Source organism: Giraffa tippelskirchi, chromosome 4 (assembly GCF_054371585.1).
Source record: "Giraffa tippelskirchi isolate mGirTip1 chromosome 4, T2T-mGirTip1v1.2.pri, whole genome shotgun sequence".
Lineage (NCBI taxonomy): Eukaryota > Metazoa > Chordata > Mammalia > Artiodactyla > Giraffidae > Giraffa > Giraffa tippelskirchi.
The window spans coordinates 64,531,233-64,555,847 of record NC_137278.1 but is presented as its reverse complement, the minus strand read 5'-3'; the positions used below and the strand labels follow the sequence as shown (position 1 = coordinate 64,555,847).

The following is a 24,615-nucleotide window of genomic DNA, read 5'->3' as shown; positions in this document are numbered from 1 at the left end:
ATGTATGGGTATGAGTGTGTGTGTGTAGGGTGATGGTAGTCCTTTGGTTATGTGAAATTCGGAAGGGAGTCAGGCATGTAAGTCTCTGTATAGACTTAACCCACCCTCAGATTCTCAGCCCCGATCCTTTTTTTTTTTTTGGTGGAGATGATTTGTGCTGTTTTGCCTGATCACCTCTGTGGGTCATATAGATTGTAACCACCTCTGTTCTGCTAAATTTACCACTGCTTTTCTATTTGTCATGCAACCAACATTTGTTAAAATCTCATCTCTGCTATTGTCTTTTGTTTGCCCTTTGGACTCTACTTTCAAAAAAATTACTTAACTGTGTTATTCATTTTCCATGTTTAACCAAGGTATTCTGTCATGTTTTTATGGTTTTTTAATGTTTAGTTTTCTAATTCACTTGAAACCTTTTGTATATAAGAAATAGGATGTCAATTTAAAATTTTCCTTCCAAATGGGAGAGTCAACTGTCAACATCATTTCATCAATTTACAGATGAAATTATTTGAAATGCTATTTATATTCTTTACTAAATTCACAGACATATTTCTAGATTTGAGTCTGGATTCACTTTTTCCATTGTTTTATTTGGCCAGCTCTAGTATGACAATTAATTGCTGTAGCTTTAGTTTGTTTTGATTTTTGATTGGTGTGGTGGCCATATACACGCACCATTCTGATTTCCTTAAAGATAATGTACTCTGGAGAACAGTTATTCGACAGTAAGTCAACCCTTTGGGGATCCACCATTCTGTTTGTACCACAAATAACTCCAGCTGCCCGGTGACCTCCAGCCAGCGACTGAGCAAGCAGGGGGTATACAACTTGTCCTTTCTTGTCCACAGAACTCCTCTAATGGACAACTTTGGCTTGGGGAACTTATCAGCCAGGATGAGACTTTCTTGGAATTACACTAGTCTGAAGTTCTGCTGTTTTCTTCCCTTCCTCCTTTTACAGGGGTCAGACTTGGCACCATGGTCTGTAGGCTTTCCCTGTCAATCCTGAGCCCACCTGTTTTATCCTTCACTGACATTTCTCCCAATCATTATCTTGCATGTGTAACCCCCTTCTTGGCATCTGCTTTTCTGAGGATCAGGACTGGTAATAGGTGATACAGGGAGTGGTGTCAGAAATCAGACAGTAAGATGTGGTTTGGGAAATAGTTGACTCAGTCCCTTGCAAAACATGGCCATCCTGATTTCACCAGTAGTGACCTAGTAAAACATCCTAGAATGCTGTCACCTATTCAGCAATTTAGGATTTGAAAGATATGGGGGAAGCAATGCTTATGAGAGCAGAGCTGGCCAATTAAGTTATACTTCCTTGCAGAGGGATAATGAGTTGAGGGCACTTAATGCTTAATGCACAGGTAAAAACTAAGTTTGGAAAAACAAAAACTAAGTGTGAGCCAGACGGGGCTCTTTGGGCTTCATAAAGAGGCTCTTATTCCTACAGTGAAAAAACTGACATGGGATTAGACAGTTACAAGAGCTCTGAAGGTACTTGGATCTTCAGCCTAGGGAGGTTTGCTATACAACTAGGGCCCTGCTTGAGAAGGCCTGAAGCTTTGAAACATGGGGTGGGTGCCCCTGAGGATTTTGGCTTTGAAAACTTCCCTGGATCCTTGGGGATTGCAGAAGCAGCTTATAATTCCTAGAAAGAGATAACACTGGCCCCCTTGTAGAAAGTTCTCTTCCATAGCTGCTTCCATTTCTTCTGGCTGAGAGGCTGTGGTAACTAGGGTTAAATCTAGTTGTAATATGCCTGGGGACTGCTTTGCCTGATAAGGGAGGAGATCACACACCAAAGGAACTGAAATAATAAACTAGCATCTACTAGCAGGAACCACAGTACACTTGGGATTGAATTTTGAGGGTTCTTGATCAAGGGGACTGGAGGCTAAGACTGGATAATCAAGATTTCATTGACTTTGGGACAGAAGATTTAACTCTGGTCAGGACCCCAGGGGATGGGGCAAACTCACTGCTGGTGTAGCTCTTTGAAACCTGGAAAAATTGAGAGGAGTGGAAATGAGCTCATACCATAACAGCAGCTGACTGCTATTTATTTTGGCAGATATATGTGGCCTGTTTTATAACAATTTAAAGTGTGTTTTAGATAATCATCTGCAAATGTTTTTTCTTTTCCACCTGTTTTTAATCTCATCACACTCATTAGGACCTCAGAACACTGATGGTGTATTATGTTCATCATTCAACACTGATGAATCAAATAATGTGATTCTTGTTTTGTTCCTGACTTTAATAGCAACATCTTCAGTGTTATATACATGTTCTTCATTGCTGATAGACACCACTTACCAAGTTGAGGACAAATACTAATATTCTAAATTCTCTAGGAAATGTACACTGACTCCTATAAATTGCCTCTCTTGCATCTGGTTATTATATGGTTTTTCTCTATAATTCACTATAGAGATTATATGCCTACCCATCCTTGCATTCCTGTAGACTATTTGGTCCTAATAGCTGTTGCCAGTATTTTATTAAAATAATTATCTGTTTTCACAAATGATAATGGCCTACACATTTTAGCGTTTTTAAAAATATCATCTCTTCTGAGTCCTTGGCAATTGCATTTAATTTTATGGCCACAATATCAAAACTATAGCCAACTATGCAATTTTGGTTTTCATGAAACAATGGGTATTCTTTAGTGTTTCTCAGTATATGCAGAATAAAGTTCAGAGTCCTAAGTTTAATATCTTAAACCCCTCTACAATCTGGCCTATACTTACTGCCTTCTTCATCCACTGATAAAACTGTTCCATTCCACAGGCAGCCTTTCCCTTTATAATCATTCTTAAAAGCCCAACTCAAACATTACCTTTACCTAATGATGTCCTATTCAAATTCCACTTCTTAGAAACTTTCACTTTTTCTTCTGATTAGAATTAACCTATTTTTTCCCCTTCTTATGACTTTTTAAAAACCTTTACTAGACTGCTTATCAATCAGCTTCTCATAAATTATTGACTCTATACGTACATCTCAGAAGGAAATAAACTATTCCATAGCTTAGTACTGTGCTCATAATAGGTAGTTTTAATTACCTTTAATTTTGTAAATTTCAGAGTTACTTTGAAACCTGTTGCAGTGATTTGAGATATGCTTGAGAGGGTAAAACTAAGATTGTTTTAAAATATTCTCTCTGCAAAAGTCATTTATGCCTCAGTTGCTTTTTCAGATATTCAGGTGAATATCCAACCAATATGTTGGTTGGTGATTTCATGCTCATATTTAATAAATCAAACATTTTTCTTTAAAACTATTTACCTGTCCAGGTTTACTATTCATGTCATAGATCTGCCTGTCTTCACAACCCTCAGGCTGAAATCTGCCTTTTCTTCTCTCACCTGCATCCCCTACTATCTGAGTTAATCTAAGTCTATCCATTTTCTTTTTATGTTTGTTCTGCAGTATCTTGGGTATAGGCTCAGTCCATTTTTTCTGTACATTCTCCTCTCCCAGGAATAAGCCCTTAAGAATTCTTCGACTTAGTTGCTTGCACCAGGTTTAGGGTTATCAGATTTAGCAAAAAAAAATACATGAAACCCAGTTAAATGTGAATTTCAAATAAATGAGGAATAATTTTTTAAAAATATAAGTATATCCCAAATATTGTAGAGGCCATACTATACTGAACATTTGTTTACCTGTAATTTCAATTTCACTTGGCATTCTGTTATTTTATCTGGCAATCCTGATCAGGTTTGACACCTTTCTCAAGTTAAGCCTGTCCTTTTCTCCTCCAGAAATTGAACTCAGAGACAAGTAACTTCCTGTGGACAGCCATCTTTTGCCCCATGCTATGAAAACATATTGACTTAGAAGAAAAAAGCTGTTATATGGAAAGAAGCACAAATGAGAGGTCATGAGACTCCATAGGTAGGGGAGAACTGTCTTAGTTCCTAATAATTACCTGACAGTTCTGGTTCCATTCCACCATAGGGATTGTGACTTACTTTCTGTGAAATAAATTCATGACCCCGTGATAAAATTCCCTCTTGCTAAGCTAAGTTGCTTCAGTCGTGTCCGACTCTGTGCGACCCCATAGACGGCAGCCCACCAGGCTCTGCCGTCCCTGGGATTCTCCAGGCAAGAATACTGGAGTGGGTTGCCATTTCCTTCTCCAGTGCATGAAAGGGAAAAGTGAAAGTGAAGTCGCTCAGTCGTATCCGACTCTTAGCGACCCCATGGACTATAGCCTACCAGGCTCCTCTGTCCACGGGATTTTCCAGGCAAGAGTACTGGAGTGGGATGCCATTGCCTTCTCCGAAAATTCCCTCTTAGCTGTAGCTTAATTTAGATTGGTTTCTGACCCTTGATACCAAGATATATTCTCTTTTCCATTTTTGCTGCCTACCACCCTAGTCTCTCATGAGCCTGGAATTTTGTAAAGGCCATTTAAACTTATACAACCTTCATATCTTTTCTCTTCTTACAAGTAAGCAAACATTATTCTTTCCAGATTAAATGCTTTGAAAATTACCACCTTGCACTGATTATATCTCCTCGTTTTATATTCTTTTATAAAATTTGCTTTCTAATTTTGGTGAAGAACAGGCACAAGACTAAGGAGTAAAAGGACTATGTGAAATTGGTTCCTAGAATAGAAAGGCTGCTGTATATTCTACACATACCATACTAATAAAGTTGTTAGTCCCTTTATCTGGAATCTTCTTTCAAAAATTGCTGTATATCTTCCTCCACTTCATTTAGGTCTCTACTCAAATGTTACCTATTCAGAGATGCTATTCTGGATCATTTTATCTACAATAGTACCTTTTTTAATTAAAAAAAAAAAAAAATCACTCTATGCCCTTACCCAGTTTTTCTTTAAAGAACCTACCACTATCTGACTTGTATAGTTATTGTTTCCATCCACTAGAATGTGAGCATTGGAACTTTGTTTACTGATATACCTCCTGTACACATTCTAGAACTTGGCACATAGTAAGTATTGAATAAATGAATGCTATGCTTGGCTGAACTGAACTAAGAAAGATAATGATGTTAGATCCAGAAATTCAAGATATTCTGTAAGAGAAGAAAAAAATTATTGTATTAAAAAAACTGATTTATGGGCAGGAAGTGTTAGTAACAAAGATTATAAAGGAACAAGTCTTGTGAGTACCTATACTGCTTTACTACCAAAGATGGGTAGTCAATTTGAGTCATTATAAATTAGAGATCTTAGCATATAATAGCCCTCATAGAAAAACTTTATTGGAAAGCAGGGAAAACTACCAAGATATGAATGAAGACAAAAATAAAAAAAGTTCAGATATAAAGTGTATGACCTTGGTTTAAGTGGAAATGGAACCCTTTGGTGGTCTGTAGTTAGTGACCTATATTTTCACTTTGTGGCACTGCTGCTGCTGCTAAGTCGTTTCAGTCGTGTCCGACTCTGTGCGATCCCATAGACGGCAGCACCCCAGGATCCTCCATCCCTGGGATTCTCCAGGCAAGAATACTGGAGTGGGTTGCCATTTCCTTCTCCAACGCATGCAGGCATGCTAAGTCGCTTCAGTCGTGTCTGACTCTGCGACCCTATGGACAGCAGCCCACCAGGCTCCTCTGTCCACAGGATTCTCTAGGCAAGAATACTGGAGTGGGTTGCCATTTCCTTCTCCACTGGTCTCTAGAAGTTAAGAACTAGTTTTATTTTTCCAAATTATTAGCAGTTGGGAGTCTTATATGTATAAATGATTTACTTTTAATAATAAATATGTATTGATTTATAATGTAAATAATAATACAGGTAACTTGGAATTTAAAAAATGGAACACGTAAAGTGAGCATTTTCATACAACTCATTAGAATATATTTATATTATATATAAATCTATATGTTAGAAGATGCTACTGAAATTTTGCTCTATAGAATATAGAATATCACCGGGAAGAATTAGATGATGACTGTGAAACAGATTCTCCCATTACAATACTACTTCTGTCATTTAAAGTTTTGACAACAGTTGTAGCTGGAGACTGAAGCACTTTACGAGAAAGCCTCATTCTTCCATCAGCTGGATCACGTCCGAAGTATTTCACCTGTGTTAAAGAAACAAATATACTTTAAATATACTGGCATGTTGCAGTCCATGGGGTTGCAAAGAGTTGGACGTGACTGAACAACAACATACTTTCAAAGTTATAGCACATTGACTGATACCCAAATTAAAAGATACTTGGTCCAAAAAGGCAATGATTAAAGCTTTTACTTGTTCACTGAAAGCATACCTCAGTGCTAATTGGAGGTATATGCTAATAAATACTTGGTTAAGTAGTGATTATAAAAAAAGAAAAGAGACAGGCATTTAGTTGCCCAATTATAACCTTCTGTTAGACTTACCTGTGCCTATTTGTTTGTCCCTATTATGGAAGAACAGTAAAAACCATGGTGAATGAATCTAGACAAGAGCTTCTTGACCCTAACTGTGCTACAATCTATATAGGATTATGCTTAGGTCACTCAGACTAACACTCAGAGGACCATCTTATCATGCTGAAGGTTATTTGGCTTGACCTTAGACACCAGAAGTCAGGGGGAGATGTGCTAACTCTTAAATCCCTTCTGATGTAAAAAAAAAAAAAAAAAAAATCTTATACAGACAGATTATGTTGTAGTTGTTACCTTTCCCTGGAGGCTTTGTGAATAATGGAATGACAGATTGGGAATAAATTTATGTCTTAGTTTTTACTCAGGTCATAGGTATTAGGTACTGCTGCTGCTGCTAAGTCACTTCAGTCGTGTCTGACTCTGTGCGACCCCACAGACGGCAGCCCGCCAGGCTCCCCCGTCCCTGGGATTCTCCAGGCAAGAACACTGGAGTGGGTTGCCATTTCCTTCTCCAATGCCTGCAAGTGAAAAGTGAAAGTGAAGTCGCTCAGTCGTGTCCGACCCTTAGCGAACCCATGGACTGCAGCCTACCAGGCTCCTCTGTCCATAGGATTTTCCAGGCAAGAGTACTGGAGTGGGGTGCCATTGCCTTCTCCGGTATTAGGTACTACTGGAACAGAATGTAGTGTAGCCAAAAAAAAAAAAAAAAACCAGACTGGCAACCACTTCTTTCATCTATTCATAAGGACTATTACAAAGGTCAATTTTGTTATCAAAATTCCAGAACTGACATCATGGCTTTCATCAAACTCAAAAACTCTGAAAGTTTCAGCCTCAACCAGTATATACGGAAGCAATTCAAGTCTTAACTCCTCAAATAAGACAAAGACCTTCAACAAAGTTACCTATCATGTTTCTCATGTCCTGTCTCTGAATCACTGATTCTACATATCCATCGCTGAGTTGCTCATGAATTTTTTTTTAAGGGGACTATTGTCCTAAAAAACCTGTAAGCTCCTTGAGGGTAAGAACTGTATCTAAATCCCTAAAGAGTCTGTTTTAAGGAAGAAGTTAAAAAAGAAGACAGCATATAAATAATATAAACCACAAATGTAGATTTGATTCAGCTTATTTGATTAAATAAATAATTGAAACTTAAAGTATAATTTACAACTTTAAGGCTAAAATGATGAATACAAGTACCTGAATTTCTTGGCCAACTTCTAATCCTAAAGCACTGGGATGTTTAATCTGAAAGACAACATGTTAATCTATTAGTTGTCACACATAACTACCTACTATCCATGGTAGTACACATTTTTTTCCAAGTGGAAAATAGCTTTATTGGTTTAATCTATGAATGTAGGGGAACGGTATATGAGTATTCAGTCTATTATTTTTTCAAGTTTTCTGTAGGTTTAAAATTTTTCAAAATAAAATGCGGAGGAAAAATAAATTGCAGTCTTACAATGATTATACATTCATGTACTCTCTCTTCTCAGAACAATGTCCTACATGTGATGGGACTTGTAGGTCCAAAGAAACTTGTACCTTTACTAGACACTCTCCAAAAAGTTTGCCCCAATTTACATTCCTGTATGTCCATTTTTATCTACACTCTGATGCACACTGGCAAATTTCAACTATCTGAAAAGCTGAAATTGGAATTTGGCTTTACTTGCATTTAAAAAAATTGCTATTGATACTGAATATCTTGGTCAGCTTAAAAAACAATTTTTCCATGTTCTTTGCTCATTTTTCCTGTTGATACTCATTTTTCTTACTGGTCCATACAAGCCCTCAGTATATGAAGCCTCTGTAATATGTTAAAGTATTTTTTCCCCTAAATTGCTGCTTGTCTTTCAGACTTACTATAATTTTGCCATAATTTTAAAAAATGATGGGGTCAAATGTTATCACTTTATTTACATTTTTAGCTTTGATAGCATGTTGAAAAAGAATTTTCCAGTCCCAAGATTAATAAAATATCTGTATTTTCATCTAATGTCCTCCCTCAACCCTTACCCTTCCTGATGCCCAGATTTTTTTTTCTGCCCTCAACTGCCTTAAAAATTTTTTTCTTTTTTACATTTAACTCCTTGATCCAAATAGGACTTTGGTATAAAAAGAGGAAAGATCCTGTTTTATGAAAACAGGCTATTCCAATATGGTTTATTGAATAATCCTTGTTTCTCAACTAAAAATGCAACTTTTAGTATGTATTATATTCTTATGCACATAACTGGGTTTATTTCTGATTTTTGTTGTCCATTTCTGGGCCAGTAATCCATTGTTTTATCCTGTATTGCTTTATATAATATTTTAATATTTGGTAAAACACCTAATATTTCTCTGCCCCATAGTATTCTCGAGTGGTTTCATATTCTTAGTCTTCCAAATATAGACTACAATAAAGATTAAGGCCATCCTAAGAATTATCTTTCCATGACTGGTTAGTCAGGAAAATTGGGAAAACAGGGCTATAGCTAGATATTTTTAGAAATTGCTATGTGTTAACTCTAGAACTGTTCCACCTCAAAACATTCAAGAATGTTTCTACTCCATCATCGAAGGAGAAACATTATCTGGTAAACAGTGTAAACCCTTTTGTCAAGCAGTATTTCTTTTTTGTTTTGTCTTTGTATTTAGTATGGTTATTTTAAGGCAGCTAAAAAAATAATCAAATCTGCCTTTCTTGTTTTTACCTTTCGTTGATCAAGTTGTGTGTTGTGAAGTAGTACTGCAGTCATATTTGGATAGAGTTTAACCATTACTCCAGTGTCTCTATAGTAAGGAAATAAGCCTGATTAGAATAATAAGGAACTTTATTATCTACGGATAATTAAACTGTAGTTATGTTTTCACAGGAGAACAAAGTAAAAAAACACATAAAAACCACTCTCCAGTACATGTTTTTTATAACTATAAAAAGTATGATTATCTAAGTGGGATACTTATTTTTCCAATGGAAAATACACCTTGTATTTAAATACTTAAGGATGAAAGGACAAAGAAAAGATAAAGGAAAAATAGGTGGGGAAAAGATTTTGGAATATACTTTCTTTTATATTTCTCTTCATGATATTTTCCAAAAACTTCTGAAATGGCATTAAATATTTTAAATTAAGTGTAGAATTATCATCAACCTGTTAAGTAGTGATTTAAGGAAGTGAAGTGAGTGAAAGTTGCTCAGTCGTGTCCGACTCTTTGTGACCCCATGGACTATACAGTCCATGGAATTCTCAAGGCCAGAATACTGGAGTAGCCTTTCCCTCCTCCAGGGGATCTTCCCAATCCAGGGATGGAGCTCAGGTCTCCCGCATTGCAGGCGGATTCTTTACCAGCTGAACCTTAAAGGGAAGCCCAAGAATACTGGAGTGGGTAGCCTATGCCTTCTCCAGTGGATCTTCCTGACCCAGGAATTGGACTGGGGTCTCCTGCATTGCAGGTGGATTCTTTACCAACTGAGCTGCCTGATTTAAGGAAGCAGGTTAGATAAAATGGCGTACTTATTTTATTAAAAAATATCTCTCTTTTCCTCTAATATACTAAATAAACTATTCCATTGTCTTTTATAATTCATTTCAATTAGTTTTGAATATTTGTTACATCTGATAATTTCTTTTTTTTTTCTTATTAAGTGAATTTTCTTTCTTTTGGTGGGCAGGTGGGAGGGAGGGGATGTGGGATCATAGTTCCCTGACCAGGGATCAAACCCACACCCCCTGCAGTGAAAGCCTGCAGTCTTAACCAATGGACCACAAGGGAAGTCCCAAAAAGGTAATTTTCTGATTCAGAAAATTCAGTCTTTTTAGCTAGTTAAAAAAAATGAGTTGAGGTTGAAACTGGCATTTAAAAAATTGTACTACTTAGGCATTTAATACTATCTTTAAAACAAGTCAACAAGAAACTACCAAAAGGAAAAAAAGTACAAAGAGAAAGGAAATATGTTTATTGGAAGATTAAATGGTGGGAACTTTGGTTAAAGAAAACAATTCAGTCAGAAAAATCTATTAGTATAATAATCATCACAGAACCATGGTGGTGAAAAATCTACAAACGGGTATAGAAAATAAATTTTATCTTAAGAATAATGATTATATGGTAATTGACACATAATCTAAACACCTTATACTTTCAAAATAAATAATGCAAATGTGAAGTTAATATGAGCTTATAATATAAAATCTTACAAAAAGTAGCACAGCAGTTTAGTTGATATTACCTGATTTCAGTTATTGTGGCAGTGTACACTGCTCCAAATTCTAATTGCTGCTCTTGCTGTAAGAACAAAATAAACCGTAAGATTCATAAAGAAAATAGTAACAAAAGGTAGAAAAAAAAAGTAACTATCGAAAGCTCAATACTTACATCATCTTTGCAGATATCAGTAATGAAGTCTCTTGCTTCATGCATAGCACTAGGTGTTGGTGCAAAGATAGAAAACGTTTCTTCATCTACTTGGCTAATAGTGACTCCTTTAAAAAAAATAATTTTACATATTGAAGTTAACTTGCTCATTCTAGTGGAGAAAAGCCTTAAAAGTAAATTTGAGAGCAGGGGGTGACCTGGATGTAGCTGGGCAGGGTTGTGTGTTTAATCACAAGGAATCACAAAGAGATTCATTCATCAACAAATACACATGGCACACCTGCTATCTATCCAACACTGCGCTAGGCCCTGGGGATACAATAGTGAACCAGTGTCCCTACTTTCTTGGTGGGAGAAAATATTTAAGTTCTAATTTTGGTTCTGTGCTTTTAATTAGAAGAAACTATAGAACACTTTCCTCACCATTTCTTCTTTCTCCCTCTTTTTAGAGTGGTCATCGGATGGATGAGGGATGAAATCATGTCATTTCTCAATCTTGAGAACTGCCTAAGGTTACTTGACTTCTTATGCTCCTTCTATAACCTCAAAGCTGGTAAGTGACTAGGTATCCCAAAGATTGATTCCAGAAAAAAAAGCAAATTAAAGCATACTACTTCTACACATATTCTCTAAATAAAAGAGTCTACATAAGACTAAGTGAAAGACAGAACTCATAATAAGAAAAATTAAAGAAAACTCTTCTAACGTGAAAAAGCAGTTTTTCTAAATGTCTGATTTTAAAATGTTGAAGAAAAACGGATTAATTGTAAGTCACCCTTCTTGAATATAACTAAAGATGATCATTTACTAATTAAGAGGCATACACAGAAATAAAGACATGTCAACATTACATCCTTTTCTCATCTCATTGAAATGTCAATGCTACATTTCTCATTTCTCAAACTTATTTTTGGAGAAACACAGTAGAGATATAATGGCAAATTTACATGACCTAAATAAAAAATCCAAACTTCATACAACCCTTACCTGTTTCAGCCTGAAGTTTTTTTAAATGATATCCACCCGGTCCAACAAATTTTGCTCGTTTTGATAATGGAACCTGAACAGTTTCTGAAATGTAGCATAGACAAAAATAGAAATAATTCACATTCATATATATGTATATATATATATGTATGAACCTAAAAATGTACTGGTTGGTCAAGACTTGGCTAAGACACATGTACAAATATTTTAGTATGAAACAGAAAAACAGTTTACTACGTGACTAAAAAAGTTCTTATGTTTCAGATTATCCCCTCAAATTTAAAGTATTTTAACTGTAAAAGCATTTAAATTGTTTCATGTATGGATTTAAAAATTTTTTTTAAATAGCAGTGTACTTCCATATAATAATGTTTACCTTATCATCAAATCAATAATTTTAATGTATTACCTACAACAGGTCCATTTTCTTTTCTAGATGCTCGAGGTTTTGAAATAGTTTTGTTCATTATCTGTAATATCTCCTTTTTTGCCACTAGAAGAAATAAAAACATAATAATCAAAGTTCTTCGCATCTCAATTACCTTAAGAATTCTACTTGTACTCCCCTCTCCATAAATCCTATCTTGGGGAGTCAATTTGTAAAAACTGAATTTTCACTGGTCATCCACTTTGGTGATAGTCATGTACCTAGTAACTTAATACTTCTTGATTTAGGTTATTACATTAAATTTCATTTTTTAAAGCAGTATTTTTGAATAAGCCTATTTTAAATAATAAGCTTAATGGGAATTATAATTCACATTTAACACATAGACAGTGATGAAAGAAGAATAAGGTGTACTGGCTTGGCATACCTGAGGCTTGCTGAATGGCCTCCATTACAATTTTTATTGGTATTCCAGGTAATTTGATGTCAGCCTAATATGGAAAAGCCAAAAAATTACATAAATATTGATTTCTGATATAATTTAAGTATTTTAAAATAAAATAAGATAGGTTCTAAAATACCTGCAATGCAGTTATTCCTTTAGAAGTGCCAGCTATTTTGAAATCCATGTCACCATGGTAATCTTCAATCCCCTTAAACAATTTAAAAGATTATGATATAGTAATATTTTTAAACAAAAGTGCAATTCACCCATAGTCACTGTAATTTTTAAAAATAGCTTTATAAGTAAACTATGTCCTTTAGAACATATATATTTCATATATTGATAAAATAAAAAACTCATGTATTAAATACAAAAAAAATATGGCTTTTAAGTTACATATATTTCATCAGAAAATCAGTTTATTTTTAGATAATGTTCCATCAATGCATAAGGACTAGTTTATAATCATCCTAAAGTGAGCCAATATGAATATTCATACTGTAATATTTATTTTTAACTCACATCCTATAAAATCCAAGGCAGATATGCAGGAAGAAAATAAAGAACACAGACTTCTATTTTTCCAGCACTAGCATTCTTCTAAGCACTTTGTTTACAAAGTGTGTATAATCTTCACCATTAAACATTTGAAAATGTGAATATACTTGCCAGAATATCTGTCAGCAAACGATAGTCTTCTATTTCACCTTTGTCAGGATTGTTTTTGGTGACCAATCCTATTGCCACACCTGCCACAGCAGATGAAATTGGAACTCCTATAATTGAGAAAAAGAACTTGTGTATAATGTGTACGTATCAGCCGAACATAGGTTATTCATCGTTCTGTTGACATTTATTTTAATATAACTGGATGGTGTTCTATATTGACAATTATCAAAACTAAGTTAGAAGAAGTGAAAGTGAAAGTCGCTTAGTCATGTCCGACTCTTTGCGACCCTATGGACTATACAGTTCATGGAATTCTCCAGGCCAGAATACTGAAGTGGGTAGCCTTTCCCTTCTCCAGGGGATCTTCCCAACCCAGGGATCGAACCCAGGTCTCCCACATTGCAGGCAGATCCTTTACCAGCTGAGCTGCATGGAAGCCTTAATAAATCATCTGCCTGCCTCATTTCTTCTTAAATATATAATAAAAGCCCTTTAACATAATTCTTTGTTCTCAACAAAAACTTCTCTAATAATGGCAAACTTAACTTTTAAAGTAATCCATTTCTTTGTGCTTTGCTTTTGGAGCCTTCTTTTTCTTTTTGAAAAATAATCATGTATTTGATAAATCTTTTTAGCCTGAGTCCTTCAGGCCACTTCCCCATGACAGCACCATTAGATTTTGTGTATCCTCCCAAAAATTATACCCAGGGAATCTAAATGTGAGTCTAATCTTTTCTTTACCTTATTCTTTTGAATAGCTGCAGAGTACTCCCTGTATGTGTTTATAAGCTACACAGTAGGAAGTGGGGTTACTGAGTCAAAGCAAGTGTGGATTTACATTTCTTATAATGTCCAACTGTCTTCCACAGTGTATAGTATTTTATACTTTTACCAGCAGTATATGATGCTCCCTGCTATTCTACATTCTTGTTAATTTTTGCTAAATCTTTTGGCCTTTGCCATCTGAATGATAAAGATGGTAACTTACTCTTTTTAACTTGATTTCTGTTTTTATGACTGAAGTTTAACTTTTTAAAAATGTTTCTAAACCATTTGTATTTCTTTTTCTGTGAACTGGCTCTTCATGGCCTTCAGCCATTTTCTTACATGGTTGTTAGTCTTTTTGTTATTGATTTATAAGAGTTTTTAATATGGACAGATCTTTGTTAAATATATAGACTGTTACAGTAAATAAAATACAAATATGAAATACACGATAAAATATTATTTTCTAGTCTGTTGATTTTCCTGTGTTTTTTCCTGTATAGGGTTTTCTATGTAATCATGGTTCCTAGATTTTGCTTAGAAAGGTGTTTTTTTTTTTTTTTAATTTTTTTGGCTGCACTGCATGGCTTGTGGGATCTTAGTTCCCCAACCAGGGGTTGAACCCAGGCCACTGTAGTGAAAGCACTGAGTGCTAACCACTGGATGACCAGGAAATTCCCTAAAAAGGCTTTTTTTTTCCTATCCAAGAGTTTCATAAAATCTTGTTTAATTTTTTAAAAGAAGTTTAAAGTTTTGATCACTTGAAACTTATCTGGCATAAAGGAATGTGGTAGAGACCTCATTTCATATTCTTTATGCCCACAGTTTTAACTATCACCTATAATGTTGGTGACTTAAAAATCTACCCCTCCTACCTAGTTCTCTCTGCTAAACCTGGTTGTGTACAATCCATCTGCCTGCTGGGTATCTCCAGCTAAATGTCCCTAATGCATCTTAAATTGTAAATAAATATAAAATTTTAAATTTCAAAATTTAATCACCCTCGATAAATCCCTTTTCTCCTGCATTCCCTGTCTTGATCGAAAGCAACGACATACTAGAATCAACACTTCTTTCCTCATTTCCTTCATCTTAATCAAGTCACAAAAATCTGATTAGAGGTTCATCCTCTAAATATTTTTTTGTAGAAAATTTGTCGTTTCTTCCGAATACTGAAATATCCATTGCTACTTCTTTAGTCCAAGTCCACACCATTTCTTCCCCTGGCAAGTTTCCCTGTCCAGTTTTTCAGATTTTTAGCTCCTCTACCCCTACCCCAGCTCCTATTCTCTTCCACTTCATCGCCTAGGTCTGTCATGTAAGCTAGGAATAACTACCCCCAAAAGAATAGCAGATTCACATCATGCTACTTTTCTCTATAAAATCCTTCAAGTTCCCCGTTACTTGCTTTCAGGAATTTTTTATGTAAGTTCTGTGGTCAGAAAAGTTTGGGAAATATTCTGTTCCTAGAGATTCAATATTCACATTAACCTATAAGTTTATTTAAACCTTATTAAACAAACTTGTTTAATCCCGTGTAAACATATTTTTTTTCACAGTATATAATAATCAACATTCTGTGGTACTCTTTTTCATGGAATACTGAGTTGGGAAAATTTCAAACTCCTTAGTACAATAATGATCTTTGAAATATGGTCCCAGTGTATTACATCATCACGGCTTTCAAATATATTTCAGAAACACATTATACTGTTTCATAACTTTGCACATGCTCCTTTCACATTATGGGCCTTATTGCTAATATGCCTGGTCAACAACCACTCAGGCTTTAAATTCAAATGAAATGTAGCTGTCTCTATGAAGCCAATTATGTTCAACCTAGTTCTTCATCCATATTGTACATATTTGTGCCTTGTACATATTTGTATTATCTCTTTGATGTGTTAATATCTTTGTTTTTGTTCCTGTAAACTTTTAAAAAACTGGGTACCCCTGTAGCATAGATAGCGTCTGATGTAAGACACTGCAAGCACTCATGTATTTGAATTGAATACCATTTGTTGGCTCTTCCCACAGAATCTGACATTCATTCTTGTCCATTTCTTTTTCTATTTGGCTCCTTATTTTTTAATGTTAACATTTTTTATTAAGAGATCGAAACTGTCATTTAACACATTAGTCACATACTACTTTTTATCAGTATCTTTTTTATTGGCAGACTAGTGTTCTTAGTTAATTCAATAACATATTTAGGCAGTTTTTAAGGACAAGGTTTAGGATGGAGCATCTTCAAGCTCCAATTCAGAACTCTCTCCAACCTACTGATCAGATTATCTAGTCCTGGCTGCTCACCCTTCAACTAGTTATAAACGGTATACTTATCACCCATTATCAATTTCTGCATCCTTTTCTGCCAGGGTCACAACTGCTAAGCTGAGCTCTAGATACACTGTACAAGCAGCATCTTCCCTCTGCTCTATGGCATGGCTTACTTGGAGTGACTCTCTTCTCCCTCCTTGTTAAAATACTTATACACTAGGGTCACTGTCAAGTTCACTGGGTTATTACACTTTACAGGAAATATATATATCTTTCAAAAGTAAGAATTCTTTGTTTCTTTGGTATACTAATCTCAATGATTTCTCCAATACTGCCAAACTGGTTCAGTTATCTTATCCTGAAATTCTCATTACTTAGGATGAGTTTCTGTCTAGACATGAAGATCTGAATTCATTTAGAGCAGATAAAGACTCTCTTGTGACCTTTTATCTTTCAGTTCACCTTTTTCAGGATTTGTTCTGTGTTTTCCAATATGAGATTGTAAGAGTGATGAATGAAAGCTGCATGAAACAGGAGACTTTGTTTTGTTTACCACCATGTCCCAAGAGTTTAGATCAGTGCTTGGCACAGAGTTAGCACACAATAAAGATTTGTTGAATTAATATATGAAGGTGAAAATAGAAATGGTATTTTAACCAGCTACCTTAAATATCAGGTTATGTTTTCCTTCCACTGAACAGAACTAGAAAAGTGCCTTTAATTGCCTTTAGCTTTTTTTGCTTTGCCTTAAGGTTTTTAGATAATAGTATCATGGTGGCTCAGTGGTCAAGAATCTGCCTGCCAATGCAGGAGACGTGGGTTCAATCCCTGGGTCGGGAAGATCCCCTGGAGAAGGAAATGGCAACCCACTCCAGTATTCTTGCCTGGAAAATCCATGCACAGAGGAGCCTAGTGGGCTACATATGATTCATGGGGTTGCAGAGTCGGACATGACTGAGTGATTGAACACACATTATACATTTATACCATTCTTTCATTTCATTCTTCATTATATCATCCTTTCTACCTTTCTCCTTTTCTGTCCTGTAAATGTAAGAACTTAATAGGGAACTCTGTGTGTAGTCTCTTTGAGTGTCTTTAGGTTCCTCTTCTCTTTCTTCTTAAATAGCATCACTGGTAACTGGCAGATACTGTTTTCAGAGTCTCTTAACATGCTGCTTCTTTCCTTTTTGGTGTTTCAGATCCAGAGACTATACTGAACCACTTGCAGTCTTCCTTCCTCAAGTTCTGTGTACTCTTCTATGAGTGGCATTCTTCCCAGGGTTTGCTTAAAATGACTGAAAAATTACATAAATTATTTTCCTTTATGGGTCCTAATACTTCTGCTTCCTAAGCCAACCTTCCTTAGTGAATGGTGTCAACTGCAGAGCTCTCAGAAATCCCAAGGGGTCACCAAATAAATAATTTCAATTTATTACTTTTAACCAAGAATAAGAATTTCAGCAGATATCTGTAGTTGAAACTGTGCTTTTTAATTTATCTTCCTTCCGGCCTGGTTTGGTAATCTGTAATCTGACTTCATCAAGTCTTGCTAAAATACAGTTTTAAAAAATCCTATATTTTATTACTGATTAAGTCTATATTATATAAATAAGCTTTGGTAGTTTTGAGACATAATTCTTTTACCTGCATCCATTAATGCTAAACTTCCACCACATGCAGATGCCATAGAAGATGATCCTATAAAAACAAAGGAAAATACTTGCTTTAATATTGATTTTTGTTAAATGTAGAAAATTGCTACTGTTAGTTATTTCCTTACAAATTACTCATTTATAATTTAAATATTCAATATTTTTTCCTTCCTTCTTTTTAAAAGCACTTAAGGCAAGCTCTCCTAAACCACAGACTACAGAGCTGCACAGACAATGTGACAGCCATTAGCAACGTGTGGCTAAATTTAAATTATTTGAAATAAATTCAGTCTTTTAGCTGATTTTAGCACAGCACAGAGATCGAGAATTTCTGTCACGAAAGAAAGTTCTATTGGACAGCAGAACTAGAGATTCTGCTTCTAAGAAACTACCAGAAAAACCAGCATGCCTCTTTTGTTGCTTAACTCAGTTCAGTTCAGTTAAGTCGCTCAGTCGTGTCTGACTCTTTGTGACCTCATGAATTGCAGCACACCAGGCCTCTCTGTCCATCACCAACTCCCGGAGTCTACCCAAACCCATGTCCATCGAGTCGGTGATGCCATCCAACCATCTCATCCTCTGTCATCCCCTTCTCCTCCCGCCCCCAATCCTACCCAGCATTAGGGTCTTTTCCAATGAGTCAACCCTTCGCATGAGGTGCCCAAAGTATTGGAGTTTCAGCTTCAACATCAGACCTTCCAGTGAACACCCAGGATTGATCTCCTTCAGGATGGATTGATTAGATCTCCTTGCAGTCCAAGGGACTCTCAAGAGTCTTCTCCAACACCACAGTTCAAAAGCATCAATTCTGCGGCGCTCAGCTTTCTTCACCGTCCAACTCTCACATCCATACATGACCACTGGAAAAACCATAGCCTTGACTAGACGGACTTTTGTTGGCAAAGTAATGTCTCTGCTTTTAAACATGCTATCTAGGTGGGCCATAACCTTCCTTCCAAGGAGTAAGCGTCTTTTAATTTCATGGCTGCAATCACCATCAGCAGTGATTCTGGAGCCCAAAAAAATAAAGTCTGACACTGTCTCCACTGTTTCCCCATCTATTTCCCATGGAGTGATGGGACCAGATGCCATGATCTTAGTTTTCTGAACGTTGAGCTTTAAGCCAACTTTTTTACTCTCCTCTTTCACCTTCATCAAGAGGCTCTTTAGTTCTTCTTCACTTTCTGCCATAAGGGTGGTGTCATCCGCATATCTGAGGTTATTGATATTTCTCCCGGCAATCTTGATTCCAGCTTGTGTTTCTTCCAGCCCAGCGTTTCTCATGATGTACTCTGCATAGAAGTTAAATAAGCAGGGTGACAATATACAGCCTTGACGTACTCCTTTTCCTATTTGGAACCAGTCTGTTGTTCCATGTCCAGTTCTAACTGTTGCTTCCTGACCTGCATACAGGTTTCTCAAGAGACAGGTCAGATGGTCTGGTATTCCCATCTCTTTCAGAATTTTCCACAGTTTATTGTGATCCACACAGTCAAAGGCTTTGGCATAGTCAATAAAGCAGAAATAGATGTTTTTCTGGAACTCTCTTGCTTTTTTGATGATCCAGCAGATATTGGCAATTTGATCTCTGGTTCCTCTGCCTTTTCTAAAACCAGCTTGAACATCTGGAAGTTCACGGTTCATGTATCGCTGAAGCCTGGCTTGGAGAATTTTGAGCATTACTTTACTAGCATGTGAGATGAGTGCAATTGTGCGGTAGTTTGAGCATTCTTTGGCATTGCCTTTCTTTGGGATTGGAACGAAGACTGACCTCTTCTAGTCCTGTGGCCACTGCTGAGTTTTCCAAATTTGCTGGCATATTTGCTTAACTAGAAGGCAGTTAAAAATACAGGAATAGCAACCCACTCCAGTATTCTTGCCTAGAGAATCCTGTAGGCAGAGGAGCCTGGCGGGCTGCTGTCCATAGGGTCGCACAGAGTCAGACACGACTAAAGTGACTTAGCATGTATGCACGCATGCATTAGAGAAGGAAATGGCAACCCACTCCAGTATTCTTGCCTGGAGAATCCTAGGGACAGAGGAGCCTGGTGGGCTGCCGTCTATGGGGTCGCACAGAGTTGGACACGACTGAAGCAACCTAGCAGCAGCTCTCTCACTGGGGCAAAAGCTATAGCCTAATCGCACCCAGTAAAGAACTGAAAGTCCTAGTTTAAATTTTGAGCTTTGGTATTTTTTAGAAAATACCTATAACCATCTGATCTAGGTAGGTTATGTGTTTGAGAATCTGGTGCCCTTTCTGCCTTTAATGATTATGCTACCTTTCCTTGACCTGCGGACTGAGTTTTAATTTAAATTTGACTTTTGGGAATTTCCTGGCAGTTCAGTGGTTAGGACTCTGTGCTCTCGCTGCCAAAGGCCTAGGTTCAATCCCTGGCTGGGGATCTAAAAGAACTAAAATCCCACAAGCTGCATGGCATGGCAAAAAAAAAAAAGATAATTTCTTTTGAAAAAATAAAAATATAAATTTGACTTTTTAAACCCAGCTTCTCTCTGTGGTATCTTCTTATATCTGTGATACATGACAAGTGTCCCCTGCTTAACAGTTCACTATATTTCCCCCCTTCCTCTTTCCAATCTGGCCTTGCTCTATGGTTTGTTTATAAAAATAAGGAAACAAATAACCAAAACTGGATCTATTGTAAATGAGACACAAAGATAAACTTTTTAAAATATTATATTGTTTTCAAAACATATCATTAGGTAAGAACAGAGATTCAGACAAGTATATGATTAAACACATTTTTCTCTTGCAGTGGTTTTGGGTACTACAGTAATAAATGTAATGAAACATTACTTATGAAAAGCTAAAACTATAACAGGGAGTCCATTCTTTTTCAATAGGAAAAATGTTTCAAAACCATACCATTTGACTCTAGTACTTCTGATGTGACTCTTATGGTGAAAGGAAAATCTTTAGGAATAACGGGATACAGAGCTCTCTCAGCAAGAGCACCTAAATCAGAACAGAAAATAATGAGCAAAAAAAAAAAAGCTAGGTCTCTTTAATAAAATCATGTACATACAGAGATTTGTACTTACCATGCCCAAGTTCTCTTCTATTTACACCAGTGACTTTGCCAATTTCATTAGTTGCATAGGGAGGAAACTTAAAAAAAAAAAACCACGTACATATACAATTGACATGGAAAGATATCTCATATATATAAATAAGTTACAAATATAAATAGAATCCCATATTTGTTAAAAAAAGAAAAAAGTACATTCATACACACAGAAAATGTCTGGACCCCGAAGACATATACCAAACTGCTAAAAGTAGCTATTTCTAGTGTTTATATGACCTGGGGTAGGAAATGGATGGTTATGAGGATTTACAACTCAAACTTCTATAACATTTAAATTGTTAACAATAACAAAATACTATATTTTTATAATACAAGAAATACACAATTTAAAAAAATGCACATTAAGGAAACAGATCTTTTCCAATAACAGTATTACTTTAGCCAAGAGTTGCAAACTATTTTATTTGATATTCTGTCTTAAAAGAATGTAAACTAGATGTAGTTGTTTTAAAAAACTGAAAAATTTCCTGTAAAAATTTGGAATTCCACTAACTTTAACTAAATATTTTATTAAAAGAGAGATGGAACATGAATCTGATAAAGCCTCTAGATCTAGTGGTCAATTTGCAGGAGATAGACCACTGAACTGTACCATGAGTGCAATCAGCACCCAGGCTGTGGGGAATACTACAGGTCAGATGGCTCTGGGACTTCAACAGAAAGACTGTAAAGAAAAGAATGTGATGGAGGAGAGACCTATAAATTAAAAGAGACTTAATATCAAATTTAAAAAAAATGGACAAGACTACACCGTTCTATCTAGGTATGTGTGATAGAAACCCAAGGAAGAGATTATTATTAATATAAAACTTAGAAGAGTAGTTACTTTTAGGTAAAGAAGGTTTTTAAGACTGGGATGAAAAACATGGAGACATTCTATTCTATGACTTTGGTGGTAGTTACAAGGATGTCTGTCTTATGAAAACTCATTAAGTCATCCTTTGTTTTATATGGTTTTCAGTATCTGTATTTTATGATAAAAAGATTTTTTAAAAAAATGAAATAAAATAGCATTACAGCCCATATCTTTCTCCTGCCTCTGCCCTCACCTCTTTTCCCAATTATCAGCTAGAGCTCTATTTTTTGCAGGTGCCCTTTTTAAAGACTTTATTAAGATTTTTTTAAAAGATTGCTATGTGCTCTTCAGTTCTTAACCTAAGATTTGCCTTATCAATTATAATTCCTCTGTGGCTTCTCTAGCATCTGTATATATCCCAAATAGGATATTAGGGATTTAAAACCTGTGAGAAACTCCAGGTTTACATATTCTCTAGCATATATTTTCTTCATGAAATATTCTCTATTAGCTATAGCAGATTCAACAAAATTGAGATGCTGGGAATCTGGGCAGCCAACAACAGCCACTCAAAAGGCCTGCTGCTGTACACTAGTCTCCCAAACTGTGTGCTTCAAATACTAAAATTAGAATGCTATATGGTTGTGTCATGTCTGGTGCCTTAGAAAAGCTAATCAAAAACTCAATTACATGTACTGATATCATACATAAAATGATTTAACATTAAATACATCAGTTCTTTTGCTGCTAATCAAATGAGTAAAAATATGAACATTTAAATGAACTAAAGGGAGATGGTGATTTGCCAGTTGAAGTATTTGAAAAGCCCCACTTGTTGGACATACATGTGAACAGTTACAACTCTTTCTCGACTAATACAATTTTGTCTACTATACTTTAGCCTTTATGTATTGACTCAGAACAGGATGTTGTTGGTTGGAAAGGTATTACTTGTCTCTCTACCCTCTAAATCCCTCTGTAAGCATTAAAGTAAGTGCCCAAACCTTAATAGATATATGATAAAACTGGCATAGTAAAATGTCAATGGCAGGAACCTAGGTAGTGGATATACAGGTTATCTACTGTAAAAATCTTTCAAAATAAAATACTGGGGAAAAATTCACCTTACCTCATAGTGCAGCATGAAATTTTTATCTTTTATCCCACTACAAACAAAAAGCATAATATTAAAGACATCATGCAGATATAAATTTATTCAATAAACAATGAAAAAAGATGTAAGGGAATTTAAAAAACAACTCGTTATTAAGGAAAATTGGTCTGAAATTGAATACCAGAAGAATTAGAAGGATGAATGTCAGAGACAGTTGTGTCCCCTTACCAGGGTCAGGGCTTTTGAATGAATTCTACACAGATTTAAGAAAACAATTTTGCTTCAAATAAAGACTTAGATATCCAGACTTAAATACTAAGACAACAGACACATTTTAAAGCATTAATAACTAGTGAGAATCCTAAATGTAACTGAGAACAACCAGAGGATCTGACAGGCAAAGATTTTTATCAGGGTTTGAAAAGACTGAAAAGAGAGAACTGTTATTGAATGTACAACATTGGGGAGAATAAAGATGAGAAGAAAAAATTCCTGGAAGCAGGAAACCAAATTTTTTTTAATTGAGGCAAAGACAGGCATACACAGGTTCTTGACACAGTGGTATTACAAAAGGCAACTACCTCTCTGTACAGAGGATTTAGAAAGTCTTGAGCCAGGGCTGGATTTGCACAACCATAAATTACAGCCTTTTGGAAAGAAACTTGAAAACAAGACACCTCCAGAAGACTAAAGCAATCATAGATTCGGGGGGCTAGAGAGGAGCCTAGGGATCATTAGCCAAGTACCTGCACTTTATTAAGGTAAGAAGACAAAAGACCAGCATAGGTGTGTGATATGTACTACCTCACTTACAGAGGTTATAGACCTGGGACTAGAACGTAGAGAGGTACCCTAGGCAAACCCAGTACACACACTTATGAAGCTGTGTTGCCTCCTAGAAGAAAGGAGTCAGCATGAAGAAAAGCAGGGCAACCAAGTTTTGGCCTAGGTGGGAATTTAAAATACAGAAGTGTAAGAGCTCCCCTGCCACAAAGAATCATGATTATGATGAACATTCAAGTCTTATACAGCTGTGTTATTTTTATTAGATACATGAAAAATAATTAGTGATGCTGTCTTGAAGATGGGCATCTCTGGTGGCTCAGTGGTAAAAGAAAATCTGCCTGCCAAAGGCAGGAGGCACGAAGACATTTGGGCTTGATCCCTGGGTCAAGAAGATTCCCTGGAGAAGGAAATAGCAACCTACTCCAATATTCTTTCCTGGGAAATCCCATGGACAAAGGAGCCTAGTGGGATGGTGACTAAGTAACAACAATCTTGAAGGTACTGGTGATTATCTTCATCAGTTGGGAAGCAGGAAATGGGACGTAGTCCTTTGGTCACTTGAGACCCTTAATAAAGGAAAGGCAGCAACCCTGTTAGGCACTGAGGAAAATCTGTGGCTGTGAGTTCAGAACTCTGCTGCAGAAATGTTGGTGAGGACTGTAATATAGATTCTGATCATATAAAGTTGATCAACATGATTTTACTGCTGACTTTTTAGGAACAGAGGAGGAGAACCAAGTATTTTTTAAAACAGAAGTTCAAATGTACCTTAGAATTAGATAAGTTTTTTTTTCATTTAACAACTTCTAGATTCTTTTTGGGAACTGGGATTCTTGCTTATTATTAATAGAAAAATCTATTCAGTAATGATTCTAGAGATA

The 24,615-nt window shown here is 35.9% G+C and overlaps 1 protein-coding gene across 5 annotated transcripts in view; it reads right to left on the bottom strand.

The window, feature by feature from the left end:
• Positions 1–572: 572 nt before the first annotated feature.
• Positions 573–24,615, bottom strand: part of PNPT1 (polyribonucleotide nucleotidyltransferase 1) — a 58,393-nt gene continuing 34,350 nt past the window's right edge. For 2 of the 5 annotated variants that reach the window (XM_081589530.1, XM_081589531.1), the window contains exons 15-28: positions 22,964–23,000; positions 20,992–21,058; positions 20,816–20,905; positions 17,924–17,977; positions 13,232–13,338; positions 12,699–12,770; positions 12,545–12,608; positions 12,139–12,222; positions 11,730–11,813; positions 10,743–10,849; positions 10,597–10,652; positions 9,077–9,155; positions 7,575–7,622; positions 5,231–6,082 (exon numbers count right to left, since the gene is read on the bottom strand). In XM_081589530.1, coding sequence (XP_081445656.1) covers positions 5,924–6,082; positions 7,575–7,622; positions 9,077–9,155; positions 10,597–10,652; positions 10,743–10,849; positions 11,730–11,813; positions 12,139–12,222; positions 12,545–12,608; positions 12,699–12,770; positions 13,232–13,338; positions 17,924–17,977; positions 20,816–20,905; positions 20,992–21,058; positions 22,964–23,000 — 1,108 coding nt within the window. In that variant the 3' untranslated portion in view covers positions 5,231–5,923. Of the gene's footprint in view, positions 2,013–3,682; positions 3,868–4,669; positions 5,067–5,230; positions 6,083–7,574; positions 7,623–9,076; positions 9,156–10,596; positions 10,653–10,742; positions 10,850–11,729; positions 11,814–12,138; positions 12,223–12,544; positions 12,609–12,698; positions 12,771–13,231; positions 13,339–17,923; positions 17,978–20,815; positions 20,906–20,991; positions 21,059–22,963; positions 23,001–24,615 lie in introns of those variants that run through there. The other 3 variants (XM_081589529.1, XM_081589528.1, XM_081589527.1) reach the window with 3 other exon arrangements.